Raw genomic sequence first — 18,658 nt, forward strand, 5'->3', positions numbered from 1 at the left:
CTGACACCTGGATTTTCCTCTAGCCCCGCATCTCGGATACACAGAAACACAGCTAATTATGCCACTGGGTTGTTCTATTGGCTAGATTCCTCCATCCTTTTTTCAGCATTTTGTTGCACGTTCTGGAAATCCGGGGTAGTGGATGTGGATGTGGGTATCCGAGACTGACTGCGGAGAAGAATTGCGCCACATCATGGCGCTTGACTGGAAGTGGTAGTGGGCGATCAAGGGGTGAGGATCGTCTTCACCTGGAACAACGTTTCCGTCGGTACTGAGCTATGCGTGAAAGCTTATTTCCGACATCCGTGCGTTCACCTCGAGATTGCAGCCATGAACATCATTGCACGTGCGAAATACAGGGTGTACTGTGCACTTTGAGCTAGACGAGACCGACATGCGACACCACGGTCCTGAAGTCCTGGAATTGGCCAAGGGTTGGGCTGGTTTGGTTGTGTTGAATAGTTTACCAGTCTGCAAACCATATATCTGCATTGAGGCATGAAAGAGACACGGAGGACAAACTCAGCGTGAACGTTATTCAGTCGCAGAGAAACCATGTGTAAATAGACAGATATGGTGGTCTTTCGATCCAATTCACCACAACGCCTACTACCTTGTATCTCCGCCTAAGACCAGATAGCGCCCAGACTACGCATCCACTCTACGCGTAATCCCATCCGTAGCATCGCAATCAGGAATCGCTTTTCCAAAGCAGATCATATCATGCCTAGACTCATTTCATCAGCAAACCAATCCACACTAACCACCACCCTCGCCGATATCACCCGCAAAAGAAACGGAAGGAAGAAAGACTCACCCAGCCATGACCTGGATGCCCTTCTCCAGATCCATAAACTTCTCCGCATCCGGCATGAGTGCAGCCCGGTACTCGTCGCTCCCAGCAAAAGCCTCCCAGTCTTCCCACTTCTTCACCCAGATTTGACTGCAAGCATCGTAGTCTAGTAGATCCATGCCCAAGCTCTGCAGTTTGCCTTTGAGGCCTGGTGATTGGTAGTGCTGAACGTAGCGTTGTATCTTGACAGCGTGGAACTTCTTGCATGCGACAGTGAGGTCGGAGTGGATGTGGTTGTAATGCTTCTTGAAGAATTCATCGGTAACATCGGGGTGTTTGCGAAAGAAGAAGGAGAGCTTTATACAGGCTAGAGGAGAGCGTCAGGACATGATATATTCCAGTGACGAGAGGATGGACGGACGCTGGTAGTTCTCTTGTTTGTCCCATTCAAACTCGGGATTTGCGAAATCATGCTGCTGAAGTGTTAGTCATGCATGTAAGACAAAAAGGGCGGAGAGCATACATTGATAGTCTTGTAGGTCATATTAGTGTGTAGTTGGCGATCGTGTAAGAAAGTCGAAGGCTCTGGGGTTGTCGGCTCCCAGGACCTAAAGTACCTGTGTATTTCACAAGTACAGCCACTAACAGTGACCCTGCATAACCGACCGAGGAGAATAGAGCAAGCCAAGTTCAGCGTGCGGGGTCTAGTATATGGCGGTACTACCAGTGGCACGATCGAAGCAGGCTGCCTAATGTCAGGTTGTACAATTGATCGCTGGTCAGTGGTATGAGCGCCTCACAGTATGTAGGCATCGCGATGACGGTCCTCTGTTGATATCGTAGAACTAAAGCTGGACTAAATAAATAACGTGTCTAGAATACAACAACCTGTCTCTTCTCCGCTTTACCAGCCTCCATATCAGCGACCATCTGCGGCAAATCATCAATCTTGCGGAACTCGACTTCTGGTTGTATGCTGCGGAAGGTCAGAAACTGTTTTCACATGTCAAAAGAAGTAACATACCTGTGCTTGCCAGTGAAATCCACAGCCTTCTTCATTCGCTGCGGAATACCCGTGCTGTCGGCCTTGATGCGGTACCGTCCTGTTGTTAAGTCGAAGGTGTTGATGAAGTCCAGTCCTTTCGGTGCGATTCCAATGACCATGAGTAGTCCGCCTGTTCTCAAGACATCTGGGGCGCCGGCGTATGCTGCATTCGATGCGCTGTAGACCGCCGCTGCGTGGCACCCTTTGCCTCCAGTGAGCTTCTTGATCTCTTCGAGATAATCCTTGTTCTTCATGGAGTTGAAGACAGCTTCCGCGCCGACCTTCTTCGCCACATCGAGTTGGTTGTCGTTGATATCGAGACCGATAGTCTTGATACCCATCTGTCTACTGTCAGTCGCCATGCGTAGCGCAGCTTTCTGCCCAAACCTACGGCTTTTGCATATTGTATCGCATACTGTCCAAGACCGCCGCACCCGATGACCGCCAGCCAATCGCCCGCCTTCAACTCACAGCTGTCCACTGAATGAAATGCTGTGATACCCGCACAGAACAGCGGTGCAGTCTTACTCATATCGAGGTTTTCGGGTAGCTTGACTGCATTCTGCCAATCAACGACCGCGTACTCGGCGAAGTACCCATCCGACACAAAACCTTGTAGTTTCTGGTTACCCGTCTCGCATCGCATGTTGTGGATCATGCACCCTTCGCATTCGAAACACGCGCCGATGAAGTAGTTAAACCCGATAGCATCGCCTACTTTGAAGCCTTTGTCGCTTGCTTCCGCGCCAATGGACTCAATGTAGCCGACTCCTTCATGGCCTAAGGTAACGTTGTAGTCGGGTCTCATGGCCATGAGCAAGTCTGAATGACATAATGATGCTGACTGTATCTTGACTAGGAACTGATTTGGTGCTTCGGTGGGTTTGGGCACGTCATTGACGACGACCTTTTGCTGCTTGCTGGATGTCTCGTCAGTCTCATACTCAGTGAGCACTACCCAGGTACTATGTACTTACGGATCCCACTGGCCAGCTTTCATGATTAGAACTGTACTGATGTCTCTTGTGTGGCTTTTGGTATAGCTTGAGGACTATGTTGGATCCAAAGAAGAGTATAAGTACCTACTCTGCGCTTCGCATTCACTCTACCTATGTATGCAACGGGTTGTGAGGCGCGACAGAACAGGAAAGACTGCAGGGATTGTGCTGCGAGTCATCCCGACACCATGAGGGCACCGTTGCTGACTTGGCCTAGCTAAGCCGTTCATACGGAAAAAGGTGACCGACATGGCGCGCGGGCTGAGAACGTTTGGCTAGAGGTGAAGCTTGGAGGATGCAGGGTGCGTGGCGCGCGGGGAAGGAAGAAGCGGGGTCCAGATGTCTAACTCGACCAACTTCGCGCGACGCTGTCTTTCCAGCTGATAGGTAGGCAATTTGTACTCGACTCCACAGGCAAAATGGAGTGTTGCACTGTATATGCTAGCCCTAGGGAGTAACCTTGACATAATACGACACCTGGGCAAAGATTTTGGGCAAAAAGAAGGCATGGGCCAAAGCATACGTATAGCTAACCTGATCAGGCTGTAAAGTACATTTAGCACAGATTATTAGACACGCCACTTGGAAGAGTGTGCGTTGCGGTGCGATTGATTGCGTTGCTGTGTGTGTGCTTGAAGCTCAATCCTCGCTACCTAGGTATCATAGTCAGGGGGAAGCCTCGGGCGTAGCGGTTTGCCGTCGCCGATAACCCAATTGCCATCGTCGCCGCGAACGACAAGGCCCTCGTCTACTAGGTATTTCTCCAGCTTCGGACCGTGCTTCCAGTCTCGCCAAAGCGCCGCTATGTTTATCTCGCGATCCTTCTCAAGGTGGAGGCTCATGTGTTCCAGGCCATCGTGCCAAGCATTCCGGCCTGGAAATTCCCTGTGGCAGAAGAGGCATGAGACGTGGTCTGGCGGATCGCGGAGCTGTAGGTTACAGCGCATTTGATGTTCCGGTATGTTATCCTCTGTCACTGGATATTCTTTACTGGTGTCGTATTTGTACCCAGAAGCCGCATGCATGCGACGGAGATGATGTGTGAACAGATCCTTCCTGTTGAAGTCGTTGTAATAAATAACTTCGACATTTGCTGTATCTATACTCGGTGGACAAAAGTCGCAACGCCAAAAACTAAGTTTGACGTGCTGCATGTTGAGGTGGCGTTTCCACTCAATCTTGGAAGCGAAGGATGCTTTGCAGCCGTGATACTGCAGAAGGCACGGGAAAGCTCGACTTTCAGACCCGGTTTTGGGATCAACTCTTTTTGGCAACGCCTTTGGCTCTTTAGCGATTTTCGAACGTCGATTGTGATTACGTGATTGGGTGGAAGAATGTACGCTCTCTATGTCGTCGTGCTTGCCGAGGACGTCAGTCGGGCCAGAGAATTTCTCGAGATTTTTAGTAATTAGCGGTTCAGGTTCTAGTGTTCCCCCGACACCCTCTGACTCTCCAGGACCATGGTCTTCATCGGTTGGTACGACAGAAAGAGCAATTTCGATGAGGTGGTTCTCCACGTGCGCGATGCGGCACATGCGGTCGCCAGTCATCACTTCCGCGCACAAATCACAAGTCGAACTCAGTGTGGATATGGCGAGGCTGAGCTCTTGTTCGTGTTTGGCCTTCAAGTGGGTCAGCCACTGAGTCCGGTTATCGAAAGGTCGCGACGATGTGTGACAATCATGAACGACGCATACATATGGCAGCAGATCATCGAGGACATGTTCACTGCAACGTATTAGTATCCCGAATCCTAGTCTTACCTGGAGTACTTACTTCCAAAGACTTTCCCTTGCAAATTGCACATTGCGCAAACAGACACTGCACAGGAAATTCTCTCCGGCGGCGCCCGCCTCGGGGAACTTTGGCAGCAGTTTGAGGTATGGCTCGTTACTTCGCCTTCCAAAACTTATAAGCGATTTCGCGTATGAGCTTTCGTGTCTTTGGGTGGTTCCAAGTCCTGAGTCATGGAACGTTGTTTGCAGCACTGTCTGTGTATCGACATCAACAGTGTTTGTGGGAAGGAGCGACTCCTTCTTCTCATCAGGCTCTGCCTCGTTTGCTCCATTTCGCAATTCCTGTAGTTTGATGAACCTGAAGTAATTTGCCGTTGCATGATGCGTTATCGCGGCTGGAATAGCGTGCGGAAAGCGGTGCTGCATCATCTCTTCGTACACGCGATGTATGTCAGTTTGTCCAACCTCATGCGGGGGCCTCGGTATTTCTTGAAGAGCGAACGATTCCATGGCTGGTGCTTCAAGACAGAAGCTCAAGTCTCCAAGTCCTTCTAGAGATGTCGAGATCTCATCCACGATGGTGAAGTAGGATGTGTTGTCGACGCCCAAATAGTCGTCTTCTCCAACGTAGGACTGTGCGATTTCTAGTAGCCGTATGGTCTCTAGGTATGTTCCTGGATCCAGATTTTCTGGACTGGGCTCAAGAAGAAGAAGACCTGACTAGGTTCAGCTAACAAAATCTATTGCACTGGTCGCTCACAAGTCGAGGTGTTTACCATGGTAAAGTGCATCGCACAACTGCAATAACACAAGAATGACGTCTTGTCGGAGATCTTCTATAACTGCCAGTGTTCTATCCAGTGCGCCACTGCTTACGTCGAACTCTTTACTCCATACGTGGAATTGGACGTAAGCTCTTTGTAGGGTTGCTGCTTGCGAAAAAATGGTAGGATTAAGATCGGAGTCCTTGGGTCTCAACAGCTGAAGCGGGTGTTCAGAAGGTCCACCGCCAAAGACTACTGCTGTTGTCTGCTCCCCTGCCCCTGTTTCGCTGATTCGCGGGTGCTGGGCAGCATTCGCCAGTCGAAGAAAAGCTTTAAAGTTCTTCAGGATCGTATCGTGTAATGAAAGAAGTATACCTCGTTCCTGGGGATTGAACTCGTCAAGCTCTGCGTGTTGCGCGACGGCCAACGTTGATGGGTCACGATCTCGCACCACGCTAGGTTTTGTTGTAGGTTCTCTGAAAGAGCCGGTGTGTGGATCCACGTCCATAATTGCAGTAACAAGTGGCGCGATTCCGGGAAGAGTGCCCAGGTGGAGTTTGGTTTGGAAATAATGAATACTTTAAGACACAATCTACCTTTGTGCGACGAATGTCGCTGACAGTATTTGTTGACTATTCCGCGGTCTGCAAACGCCTTCACCGGACGGGGCGTGATGGTGGAGGCGAAGCGTCGAAGAAGAGGGGCTGTGCGATGCGCAGCTTCCTATTCGATATGGTGGCTGCTTCGATCTGACTGCACAGCCCGACGCCAACCGAACTTCAACATCGTCCACTTCCCGACATAGTCAAATTGAAGAGACACCCCCGTTGTGCACGCAAGCTAGGTATCCGATCAAGATTTGCCCAAATTCGCGATGAGCGGACTGGAACTTGCGGGTGTCGCACTTGGCGCTGTCCCAATACTCATAGTCGCAGCTAAAGCTTATCAGACACTGCATGATCGGTTGGACACTCTGCGTCGTCGCCATAAAGTTGCACAGCGACTTTGGTTGAAGTATCGCTTCATTCAAACCCGGCTCCGAACCACATTTCGGCTCTTTCTTGCCCCCATCGTTCACGAGGATGACCCATGGGGTTACATACAGACCATTGGCTTGTCTACAGAGCAGCAGAAGGACGTTGCGACATACATCGATACAATGCTGGGCGCAGATTCAGCATCTATGTTTGCTGAAGCCTTCAACGAAATCTCTGCATTGCTCAACCGAGCGAGCGAGTCACTGATCCATGTTGAATTGCTAGCAACTGCCAGCGCGGTGAGCTGTGGGTTTAATTTACTGTGAGACCTAAATCTGACTCTTTCCAGCCCATGTCGTCAATGCTGAAAGGAAAATCTATCAAGAGTGCCGTAGATCTCACAGTACACGAGTCGGAGTATGAAACGCAACTGGAAGAGTTAAGGATTTGGGTTGGTGAAATTTCGGATCTGCTGTCCACAGGACTTGCCATTCCAGCAAAAGGCCAGGCCAAGAAAGGGAAAGATTTTCTTCCGCTCCCCTCGTGGGTAAACGCAATCAATATGGCATCAAAACAACTAGCAGCAGGCCTTGAGAAAGCCTGGACTTGCTCAAACACAAGTCATGGCAGCCATTCTGCTATGATGCGATTCGACGCGCAGATGGACATGGAAGACGCTGTTCACATGAATGTTGCCATCAGGTGTCATGCTTCAGGGTCGCTTGTATCACCCAAGTATGTCTCGAACCTCAATGATAAAGACTCGTGCTGACTAGTCCAGATTCAAAGAGCGGGATATCCGGCTCCATGTCAAGAGCATGGCGCCGATTATGTCAGAGCACAAGCAAAACAAACGGATCAAACAGTCTGTGGCTACTGTGAATAATAGTACGCATGACGTGCGACTAGATTCAACGACCAGGCGAGGTTGCACACCCCCGATTCTGCAACCTCCTGAAGAGGAACACGATATCGAATCTCACCGGAAGCTTGAAGGTCTTTCTAGCGTATGCTGCCATCTCTGCGTTGCCAACTACTCCAGACCGATGCAAGAATCAAGGTGCTGTCGTAACTACATGGGAACCGTCCGTGGATACCTTGGTACATCTGCAGCTTACGAACATGCTGTATACTACAGTAGACCAAAGAGCGATCTGGACCAGAGTCTGCCAGCTCGCACTTCGAGCAGTCGTCCGGTGAGCGAGTGCCTGGAAGACATGACTTGCCCACAGCAACTACAGACAGCTTATGGATTGACCATGGGTGTTCTCCAGTATAACCGCACGTCCTGGCTCCGAGAAGAATGGTCCTTGAGCGATGTGTTTCATGTTGGCACATCGTCCTTCGAGAACAGCACACTGCATCTAACGAAACGACTGCCAGCAAGAAAGATTGCTTCGCGCGATCAGGCAGAAACTGACCCTACCGCTACAAAACCTCTCAATCAGGATCTTCAGATGCTCCTGGGCATTCGCAACGCCCCTCTCGCAAGCCTCGGGCACGCACTACTCGAGCTCGCACATCGCAAGCCGCTCAAAGACTTGCGACAATCTGGTGATCCCTGTAATGCTGTCGCTGCGCGAAGGCTCCTCAATGGAGTATACATACCATTCGGAGATCGCTATCGACGCGTAGTGCGGAAGTGTCTCGAAGCAGACTTTGTCGTGGAATGCACAGATCTTGCAGATGGAAGACTGCAGACCGCTGTGTATAATGATGTGGCACTGGAGTCGGATAGCCTAGCAAAGGAAATCGAGAGCGTCCTCTCGCATATCCCAAGATGAGGATGAATGAATTCATCCTAGATAGGTTCAACATCAAGAACCCAGACGTCACGCCGAATATAAACAGCGGTCTTGTGCAGGACTTTCACCGCTAGGATATACCAGATTTGATAGCGAATCTGCTAGAGGTTCGCAGGATAAGGGGTCTCCAGTAGATTGTGTTGTCCACATCTATTCAGGAAACTAGATACGGGAGATACGGCTCACAGGGACGTTTGCGTTCCAGGCTAGACGTTCGTAGATTAGCCCATCGGGCTCTACAAGAGATCATAGCGCACTTGCAGAGCAGACGGAAAACACTCATCACGCACGAAAACCAAAAGTTCAGGCAGACGTCGCATACGACGGTCATTCTTTTTCATAGTGCCTTCATCGATCTACACCTATCTACTGCTGACACTACGTCTACTCCGCTACATCTTCCGTCCTTCTTACTCTTAAACGTAGTGATACTTGATCGTGATGCGGGGAACGCACATAGCCTTGTATGACATGGGAGCAGTGAAGGGAGCAACGTAAACTGGAGATGTAGGCTGAGCGGGAAGAGCGGCGACACTGGAGGAAGCAGCAACGCCAGGGTAACCAGCAGCGCCAGAGTAAGCGGCAGCACCAGAGGGAGCAGCAGCGCCAGAGGAAGCAGCAACGCCGGAAGCAGCAGCGCCGGAAGCAGCAGCGCCGGAAGAAGCAGCGCCGGAAGAAGCAGCAACGCCGGAGGAAGCAGCAACGCCGGAGGAAGCAGCAGCGCTCGAGGAAGCAGCAGCGCTCGAAGATGCAACAGCACTCGAAGATGCAACAGCGGCAACGCGAACAGACGAGGCGACGGCAGAAGAAGAAGCGCTGGGCGTAGGTGTGGGAGCGGCACACAGAGGAGCGGCGGCGTTGAGCTTTCCAACAGCCCAGTTCGAGGCGTCTTCGGTGTACTTCTCAAAGTAGCTCAGGTGCTTCTCGACGTCGTCGCCGTTGGCGCAGATCGGGTCTCCCTTAGAGCAGTAAGAGCGCAGGACGGGTGCGAAGCGGTTCAGGCGCACAAGAGAGGTGGCGTCGCGACCATTCTTCTGTAGATCAGAGCCGTCGAGAACGTTGTATGGCATGTTGGCCTCGTGCTTGACATCGCCCCAGAGGAGAGCAGCAGCGACTAAATTACCACATTAGCACAGTCCAATGTTCGAGTGTGTTATGTCAAGGATACTTACTAGCGTTACCAGGAGCCGCGGCAGGGTCGAGACCAGTGGTGATCTGCGAGCATCCACCCGGTCCAGCAAGGACATCTCCCATGATCCAGGCACCCTGAGAGAAGCCATTGAGGATGAGGTGCGTGCACGGGCACTTCTTGTTGAAAGCAGTGATCTGATCAAGACCGTTGCGGACTCCCTCGCCAATTTGCTTGCAGTAGTCGCCGCCGTACGGGAACACGACCTCAATGTAGTCGCAGGTCTTGCCCTCAGCCCTTAGCTTGGCGCACGTAGCGTCGGCGAAGGGGAATGTACGGTAGTCATGGTACGGCGCAGTATTACCGCGGGCCATGAAGATAACGGCATCGGCGCAGGGGGCGTCGAGCTTGGGGGGTGGGGAGTTTGGGTCTTGAGCGACGGCGACGGCGGCGGCAGCGCTGAGCGCGAAGACGGTGCGGATGATCGAAGACATTATTAAAGATTAAAGAGTGTGGTATTAATTGGTTTTTTAAAACGAGTGTAATGGTTGGATTGCGAGGTTGAAAGACCTGTGAGGAGAAGGAAAGTCTTCTTGGCTCCGGGGGAAACAGTTTAATAGGAGCGTTCATTTTGCATTTCTGCCGAACTGGGCGTCGTGTCGGCTCGAACGGGCGGAAAAGGGATACGAGTTGGATCCCTTTTTGGCTGAGCTATCTACCTCGGGTCGTGCGCTAGCAGGAGCGCGGACAAACGTCGTATTATCGAGATTGATGCTGACCATGAGGTTTTGGAGGATGGCCCAGAGGACGGACGTCCCCTTGATGGATACCTAGGTACCGTCAAACTCTGCCATCTTTGCGAAATGGGTCAACGGGACATCTGAGACGTTGCTGTTGATGTTTGCATTGAAGCTAACCTTTAGTTCATGGGATGAAGCAGGGTCCAAGAAATTTGCTAGCGTGCGTGTCAATGCTTGAGCGATCCTCCATATACGAACCCCTGAGCTTGTCTAAGATAAGAGTTCGTGCACGTCCCCTCCATCAACCCGAAATGTCTTAGCTCTTACCGGGACCCGTGGACTCCTCGAGGGCTGCCGTGCCTCATGCCAGACATTCGACAATCTAGATGCACTTTGCTTGTTGGATGCAGTCGAGTTTCACAACTCCACTTGTGCCAGTCTGGCGCTACGGCTATCGCAGCGACGATAAAGTCAAAACATTGTGTATTGCGAGTAACTACAAAACTTCATCCTAGTCGAGATGGGCAAAAAGAGCCTAGACATATCAAGAGCATACACTGAGCAGACACGTCGTGTTCTTCCTCGATGAATGGGTCTTCTGGCAGTGTGAGTGCGCTGTCTGGGACTTGGATGTTTTCCAACCACAGAAGAGCCCCGGATCTGCCGTTGTGGCCCCACATGTGCACCTATGTCGAGCATCCTTCAACGAAATCCTACGTCCACTTCGATAGGGTTCAGTCTTTATGCAGACTTGATATGCCATTACAACGGTCGGGAACTTTCTCATTAAGAACACGGTTTATCCGCTTGCACGGGTGTCTTATGCCGCCTTTCTCCGGTATTTCCAGGCGGATTTTGTTCGGTTCGCCACGACAATACCAAGATTATGTACTTCCATCTTGGGCCTGGTGTGGTTGGTAGTGCTTTGTTGATCCCTGAAGCTTTGAACCTGCCTTGGGTGTCGGGAAACCTGGAGGATTTGGACGATTGCGAAAGATTTTCGAGTGGAAATATCCAGCTCCTGCGCAAGATCAGTAATACTTGACTAGTGGATTGATAGTTCGGATGATGGATGAACACAATTACCAGATCGATGCAACCGAGGGACATGACGAGATCCTCGATGTGCCAGCAAATGGTTACGAGGAAGGCCAGGAGTATAAGTTCTACGTGCTGTGGATTCAAAGAGGTGTCGACAGCATTGCACATACAGCTGAGTGCGGGTGCATCTTCAGTCAACGCTGGGAAGATGACAAGCCAGAAGAGACCAGGATCACTCCAAGTTAATAGACAACATTTGGTAGTGACCTATTGTTCCGCGTTGTCGTGATGCAGCTCAGGTACGACTGCATTCACCTAGACGAGTTGTGGACGCTGTTTCTGGACCATAACAATGCATATGGATTGACTGATTATGCATGATCAAGCTACGCCTACTCCGACAACACGTACTTCACTCCTTCAGTCAGGTTGTCATAGAACTGCTTCCTCGGCTCATCGAGTTTGGGCGAAGGCCAGGCGAAGAAAAAATGTGGATAGCCATCGTAGTAGTCGAGTTTGACAGGTACCCTGCATTCACGTCAGCAATAGTAGAGCAACGAAACAGAAGACCTACTGCGCATCATCGAGCATACGCTTCATAAGCATGCCGTCATCTTTCAATGTGTCTTGGCCCGCAATAGCCATGTAGACCTTCTTCAGGTTTTTGATTCCTGGGTGAAGAAGCGGCGATCCGTATATATCTGTTGGTGGTGCACCGAAGGCAGCCCAAAAGTCTCGCATCGCCCCCGAAGTGTTGATGGTATGTTGATCATGCTCCTCCATTGATGTATAACTAGTCCGGAGTGCCTCGGGAACACCATCTGGGTGGACAGTCGCAGGTATAATTCCAACAACACCAACAAGTTCGCCCGACTTCTCGTCCTGGCCTCTCAACGCAGTTGCGAAAGCTAGTTGGCCTCCGGCGGAGACTCCCGCAGTGAGGTATCTACCCTCAGCGGTGTTGAGTCGCTTCGAATTTGCTAACGCCCACACCAAGGCCTTGTAGCACTCATTCATCAGCCCGGGATGCTTGTTGTCCAGTGCGAGTCCATATTCAACAGATACAACCACTATGCCGCCGGCTTTTGAGATTGCTCTGCTGAATGGGTCGTCGCCGTTGACGTCGCCCATAGCCCAGCCACCACCATGATAGTACATGCACACTGGCTTGCCACCGGTGTACCCATCAGGTGTGTATATGCGCACTTTGGTCCCGTCGTTGGTGACTGTGTCCTCGGTCTTCACGGAAGGGTCGGGCGCGGGGAAGGTGTATTTCGAAGCCATGAGGCCACCGTATCGCATGAATTGCTCAGTCATATTCGAAACCGGCGGCTTCAGGAGCATGCGCTCGCCGAACTCTTCTTCGAACTACGCGACCCATTAGAACAATCTGATGCATGTAAATCCACTTGACATACCTCCAGCCATGGTTTCGCGAATCCCTCGTTAGCCATGTTGCCCTAGATTGATGTGTAAATAGTGAAGCAACTGCCCCATCTCGGAAGCCATGCTGTATAAAGCCCGACGCCTCCAACAACGGTTGGCGTCATGTCGTGTTGCTCATCTCGACTCACGTCTACGCGGAAAGACGTCAGGGGTCCAAGCTCCCCATTCGTCGCCTTTGCCTTCCCCACGCGTAAAGACATCCGGCTCCCCCGCCAAAACAACATCGCCTCGGCTGGCCTGCATATCGCGACGCGTCGGCATCGACCCTGCGGCGAGTCATGTCTGCTATATGCACGCGTAGACATTTGATCTCGAAAGTTGATCATCTTTACTTACCTCCATAGCATTACTCACGATCCGGCCTGCACCATGGCTTTGAACATCGACATCAACAGCAGCCCAGCGTTCTCGCGCATACCGCCATGGGTCAAAGCGAAACTTCGTCCGATCGCAATTGAGAAGATCCAGCAGGTATACGATTGGGTCGAGACCGAGTGCATACCAGCTGAGCGCATCTACAAAGCCCAACTCAAGGAGATCAAGACGCGATGGGAGACACCAGCCATCATCCACGATCTACGAAAGAAGGCAAAGGCGCAAGGATTATGGAATCTGTTCCTACCAAATCACTTTGTCGAGAGTCCAGGCCTCACCAACCTGGAGTACTCGTGTTGCGCTGAGATTATGGGGAGAGTGTACTGGGCAGCGCAGGTAAACTTCTCAAGATCCAATACACCCTAAACATCTTTTAACACCTCTCCAGACGATGAACTGCCATGCTCCCGAAACAGGCAACATCGAGCTCCTCGCCAAATACTGCACACCGGAGCAGAAGAAGAAATGGCTCCACCCCCTCATGAACGGCGACATGTCCTCCGCATACAGCATGACCGAGCCCGACGTCGCCTCATCGGACGCAACCCAAGTCGGCATAAAGATGGAAATCACCGACAAAGAAGTCATCATAAACGGACGCAAGCTATACGGCAACTGCCAGTACAACCCAGAGATGCAGCTCTTCATCCTGATGGGCTGTTCAGATCCCACGAACGCGAACGCCTGGAATAGACACACAACGCTGGTGGTACCGGCGAACAGCCCAGGGCTGAAGCAAGTGAGGAACTTGACGATCATGGGCTATGATTGGGCGCCGGAGGGACATGGCGAATACATATACGAGAATGTGCGTGTGCCGCGCGAGAACATCATCCTCGGTCCTGGTCGCGCGTTCGAGATAGCGCAAGGGCGATTGGGGCCAGGCCGTATACACCACTGCATGCGCCTGATCGGCCAAGCAGAACGTGCCTTCGAACTCGCGCTTGTCCGCTGCATGGAGCCGCGCAAAAAGCCACGGGGCAAGTTCATCGGCGAGTTCGACAGTAATATCGAACGCATAGCCGATATGCGCATGACTATCGATGCTATGCGACTTGTTGTGCTCAACGCAGCAGACACCATGGATCTGCAAGGCAACAAGGCAGGCAAATACGCCATCGCGCAGAGCAAGATCATGGTGCCGAATGCGCTGCTCAAAGTCATCGATGAGGCTATGCAGATATATGGCGGCCAGGGCTTGACGCAACATACGCCGTTGCCGGAGCTGTGGACGTATGCTCGTTTTGTGAGGGTGGCTGATGGTCCGGACTCGGCTCACAGACATCAAGTTGGGAGAGATCAGATGAAGACTGCGCAAGGCTTTAGGAAGAGGGCGGAGGGGTACACGGAGAGGTATAGGGAGCTGTGTAAGAAGTGGGGGTTGGAGCCAGAAGAGTTCTGGGGTATTCTATAGTAGCTGCATGTGCTTATTCTATCTGAAAACGAAAGCAATAATGCCCACGTCCGTGTCTATTCCAGGACGTGCAATCGTGAACTTCAAGTATCATATTTCGCGAAACCTTGGAGTAATGCCATCGCGGAGCACATGGAGGTTCATTTCTTTGTTGAATGTGCTGGTGCAGAAATGCGGGCACAACGCGGTTGAGTAACACAGTGTATAATCGCAATGCAGGTGTATTTCCTAAACACCTTGTTTCACAGTGCACATGGAGGTTCATTAATCGCGTATCTACGTGTTCATCTAGCAAAAGTAACCAAAACGGGTATCATATCCAAGACCCCAACTCCATAGCCAACGTCTCTCATATCTACATAAGCCAATCCGTCAATCATACCGCGATGGGTGGCGATCCAAAACTCATATTATCGTCATCATCAAAGAATGAAGCTACTTCCTGCGTCGACATGACAAACTCTTCAAAAGACGCGCTTGGTCCCGATACCACAGCAGGGGACGTCGTGTGAGTTATTGGTACGCATTGCCTTTTTACTGGTGGTACTGGGTTTTTCGAAGGTATCGGCGAAGCTTTCCTCTTTGCATTGGGGCCAGACATGGACATGGGCAGCTGAGAAGCTCGGAGCTTAGCAAGTTCAGCCTCGAGTCCCGATGCAAAGGGACCTGGGTTGACACATTTGCCAGCTACCTTCTTGGACGATGATAATGGTCTGCTCGAGTTCGCAGTCGCAGAAGGACGCGGTGAGAACTCGGTGGGTGTAGGGAGGCTATTCATCCGCATGTGAGGCATCAATGGGTTCGCCAACTGCGGGGCGAGAGGGAAAGACGTCGGCTGTGGTGAGGGTCGAGTAATATTTGAGTGTCCCTGGAGCGGCGCAGGAGCTATGCTAGGCAGATTATGCTGTACAATAGGAGCAGATCCGCATTTTGTTTCCTTTTCTTCCGGCTCTTCATCGAGATCATCTAGAGAAAAGTCGAAGTCTTGGGTCGAAATGGGGGGAAGCGTATCAATAGACGGAGGCGATACGATCGCTGGGGGTTTGACTGGCTCTTCTACCGTCGGGACTACTTCTGAAGCCAGCTCTCGCGAGATCTGCGTGCTACTTTCGAGAAAGTCATCCCAACAGTCTGTCGGCGGTAGTGGTAGGTACCGGCTTTCCTTCGCGACTGATTTAGATTCAATTGTGATAGAAGAGTTTGACTTGGATGCTGGGAGTCCCGGAAGTTTGAAGCCTGGATTCACATTTGCAGCAGGCTTTGCTTTGACGACAGGAAGGGTCGGTTTCTTGAATGGACCGGCGGGCGGCACACGACCAGGTATAGAGGGCAGCTTAAACCCTGTTTGTGACGTGTCTCGTGGCGTGCTGGACGGTGTATAGTCTACGGCTACACGAATGGGAAACTGCGTCCGCTGGAAAGGATGCTGATCCAGGTTCTTGTACTTTGCGATAAACGGAACACGCGTCAGGAAAGTCTTAGTTCCCTGCAACTGCCCATCCAGAACCAAGCACTCCAGTCGATCGTTCTCGCACCTTAGGACTCGCAAGTGCTGGCTCTTGGACAGTTGACTGCTTGTGTTAAGGTCCCGGAGCAGCATTACAACGCAGCCAACTTTGATTCGCAGTCGATGCGGAGGTAGGCCCACCGGATTCAGCTTATGCAACAGCCCAAGTGACGGGTCCCAGTCTGGCGTCTTGAGCGAAAGATCTTGTGATAGCACTTCGAGCAGAGGCTCAGGTAGTTTATCCAAGACAGCCTCGATAGCCTTATTGATGGGGCCGTGGGTGCGAGCGAACTCGCGGTCGTCTTTGACAGCAACTGGTCTCGGCGAAGGGGTCGGCGCAGCGGGTGGAGCAAGTTCGATCGGAGCGACAGGCGCAGGAGGTGGCAGCACGACAGCTTGTGGCTCCTCTACTGGATCCGACATGACCATATTGTGTGCTTCGAGTAGCGTATCGTCGTCGAGATCGTCGTCAGGCCATTGTTCTCCAAACGACACATTCGCGCTGGGCAGCTCGAGGCCCATGTCTTCGTCGTCGTCGTCGTCCCATGGCTCCTTCTCAATCTCTTCAACCATCTCCTCCATCTTTTTGGTAAGCTCTAAGTCCTTCTTGCGCTTCTCCTCGTCTTTCTTCTTCTTCAGCCCCAGGAATGCCTCCATGCCATTCTTCAACTGCGCCTGTGTGTGACTGTATCCAACCAGCTGTGTCGCGAGGCCAACGCCAATCTGCTGCCTCGCCTTCGCCTCCTTGGCCTCCCTCTCCTCGCGCTTCTTCTTGGCTGCTTTGCGACGTTCTTCGGCTTCGCGCGCGCGGGAGGCGCGTTGTTCTAGTTCAGCGTCGCGTTCGAGCTGCTTCTGCTGGCGCTCGTTGAGGCGAGGGCCATGTTTCTTGTGTTGCTTCTTGAGTTCGGTCGATGTTTGCGCGATTCGGTAAGGTGTGGGGGGCATGGCGGACGGCGCATCGCGAGGAGGGGTGCGGGTGGATGCAGGGCCTGAACCGTGGTGGCGAAGGATGCAAACCGTGGAACCGCGCTAGAACACGCAGACACGTGCCCAGATGACGTAGAACAACACGCCATCCGTGCATCACGATCCGCCTCGCAAGCCTTCTACCATTCCTCACCACCATTAGCGCGCATTTGCTTTCTTGCAACGGCATTCGTGACGGCTTCCAGCAGTAATGGCTCCGTCTTGGCAAGCATGCTGAAGGTGTTTGACGGCGACCGATCGAGGTCATCGTGCCTTCCTAGCACCTTGTCATATTGACACAAAATGGTCGCATCCTACATGAGCTGGACTCGCAATTCTCGCAGCATGCGACCAAGCTCAGATGCAACGTAGACAGCCTTCGCATCGTAGAGCAGACATGACTCGGTTGTGTTCGCCTCCACGAGCAGGAAAACCGCAACCGATGCAGAGCGTACCCCCGCCTAAGAACCGCCTCCACAGCGTCAGCCTTCCACAGTTCCCCTGACGGTGCATATGCAGAGCCCAGGTCATCGCTGATGGTTCTTGAATCGTAACATTGGGCTAATAGCAACAGTGACGGCAACACTGTTCACGAGCAAGGTTCCGCGGACCTGACATTCGATAGCTGGATACCCACGAAGGGCTCGCAATTCAAACGCTGCACCCAAGAACATGGCTTTTACACTGAAAGGAGTGGCATACATTACCGGTGCTGGGTCTGGTATGCACCATCAGACTGTGCAGCAGTTACAAGCAATGAGCTAACATGTCGTTAGGCATTGGCCAATACACTGCATACGCTCTTGCGAAACAGGGTGTACGCTCATTCGCGCTGCTGGATCGCAATCCCGTCACCAAAACCGTTAGCGAACTCCGTAAACTCTCATCCGACTGTTCTATCAAGACATTCGAGATCGATGTCACCAACGAGAAAGCTGTCAATGACAGTATAGAGAAGACGGTCAAGGAGTTCGGACGGCTAGACTATGCTGTGAACAATGCTGGCATCGGTGGAATGATCAAAACGACCGATCAGATCCCCAAAGACGACTTCGAGAAGGTCATGTCTATCAACACCATCGCTGTCTGGCAATGCCAACGTGCGCAGATTCGGCAAATGCTCAAACAGGAAAAGCTATCGGACTCATATCGGTCATATCGAGGTTCCATCGTTAACGTCGCATCCATGTATGGTCTGGTTGCACCACCGCTCAATGTTCCTGCTACAGCATACGCTACCTCAAAGCACGCTGTTATTGGCCTCACAAAGTCAGATGCGCTCGCCTTCGCGCACAAGGGTATCCGCATCAACGCAATATCGCCTGGATATGTAATGACGCCTTTGGTACAAGAGCACATGGGTCAGGGTGAGATGATGGAAACTGAAAGGAAGAAGGTCCCTGTTCACCGCTACTCGGAGATGGAGGAAATCGGCGACTGTATTGCGTTCTTACACTCAGACGCGGCGAGCTACATGATCGGCGCCACATTAGTCGCGGACGGAGGATACACAATTGTCTAAACCTTTGTACTAGTCCAGCGCCTTGATAATTCGACATTTCCTTTACACGCTTGCTACGACACATAATCTTTTCGTCAAACATGCAATTATGTTGATTACATCGGTCACATCTCGGTAGAGGTTCTCCACCCCATTGCTCCACCCCGATCCCCGCAAATTGGGAGACGCAACCTCCGTATCCGAAAAAGGATCTCGACTGCCCCAAGCATTTGTACGATTGGCTTATCGACCTTCCATCGGCTTTATCACGATTACGCGACCTCGAAACCCCAGACTTTTCGTCTGTGCAACGTTCGGAAATGCTTTGCCAGACGGAAAGTCATGAATAGCATCTTCAACAGTTTGCCCACATCACGAATCGTCACCATATCTCGAGACCCCAACCCTGCTCCAACTCACT

The 18,658-nt window shown here is 51.8% G+C and overlaps 6 protein-coding genes across 6 annotated transcripts; 2 read left to right on the forward strand and 4 right to left on the reverse strand.

Annotated features, from left to right (window-relative positions):
• Positions 1-813: 813 nt before the first annotated feature.
• J4E90_005712 (uncharacterized protein) lies at positions 814-1,337 on the reverse strand (the record flags this gene model as incomplete). The annotated part of the gene is made up of 3 exons (XM_051435265.1): positions 814-1,160; positions 1,215-1,266; positions 1,317-1,337. The coding sequence occupies 3 exons, from the start codon at positions 1,335-1,337 to the stop codon at positions 814-816; spliced, it is 420 nt and encodes a 139-aa protein (XP_051291289.1).
• Positions 1,338-1,666: 329 nt separating this feature from the next.
• Positions 1,667-2,838, reverse strand: J4E90_005713 (uncharacterized protein; the record flags this gene model as incomplete). Its single annotated transcript, XM_051435266.1, has 4 exons — positions 1,667-1,769; positions 1,818-2,179; positions 2,230-2,758; positions 2,816-2,838. 4 exons carry the CDS (start codon positions 2,836-2,838, stop codon positions 1,667-1,669), a joined length of 1,017 nt encoding a protein of 338 aa, XP_051291290.1.
• Positions 2,839-8,534: 5,696 nt separating this feature from the next.
• J4E90_005714 (uncharacterized protein) lies at positions 8,535-9,741 on the reverse strand (the record flags this gene model as incomplete). The annotated part of the gene is made up of 2 exons (XM_051435267.1): positions 8,535-9,232; positions 9,291-9,741. The coding sequence occupies 2 exons, from the start codon at positions 9,739-9,741 to the stop codon at positions 8,535-8,537; spliced, it is 1,149 nt and encodes a 382-aa protein (XP_051291291.1).
• Positions 9,742-11,420: 1,679 nt separating this feature from the next.
• Positions 11,421-12,816, reverse strand: J4E90_005715 (uncharacterized protein; the record flags this gene model as incomplete). The annotated part of the gene is made up of 3 exons (XM_051435268.1): positions 11,421-11,556; positions 11,603-12,396; positions 12,811-12,816. 3 exons carry the CDS (start codon positions 12,814-12,816, stop codon positions 11,421-11,423), a joined length of 936 nt encoding a protein of 311 aa, XP_051291292.1.
• Positions 12,817-12,843: 27 nt separating this feature from the next.
• Positions 12,844-14,263, forward strand: J4E90_005716 (uncharacterized protein; the record flags this gene model as incomplete). Its single annotated transcript, XM_051435269.1, has 2 exons — positions 12,844-13,185; positions 13,238-14,263. 2 exons carry the CDS (start codon positions 12,844-12,846, stop codon positions 14,261-14,263), a joined length of 1,368 nt encoding a protein of 455 aa, XP_051291293.1.
• Positions 14,264-17,408: 3,145 nt separating this feature from the next.
• J4E90_005717 (uncharacterized protein) lies at positions 17,409-18,258 on the forward strand (the record flags this gene model as incomplete). Its single annotated transcript, XM_051435270.1, has 2 exons — positions 17,409-17,457; positions 17,513-18,258. 2 exons carry the CDS (start codon positions 17,409-17,411, stop codon positions 18,256-18,258), a joined length of 795 nt encoding a protein of 264 aa, XP_051291294.1.
• Between the last annotated feature and the right edge of the window lie 400 nt (positions 18,259-18,658).

The sequence above is a fragment of the Alternaria incomplexa genome, assembly GCF_024043165.1.
Source record: "Alternaria incomplexa strain BMP 0042 chromosome Unknown scaffold_7, whole genome shotgun sequence".
In the NCBI taxonomy this organism is placed as follows: domain Eukaryota; kingdom Fungi; phylum Ascomycota; class Dothideomycetes; order Pleosporales; family Pleosporaceae; genus Alternaria; species Alternaria incomplexa.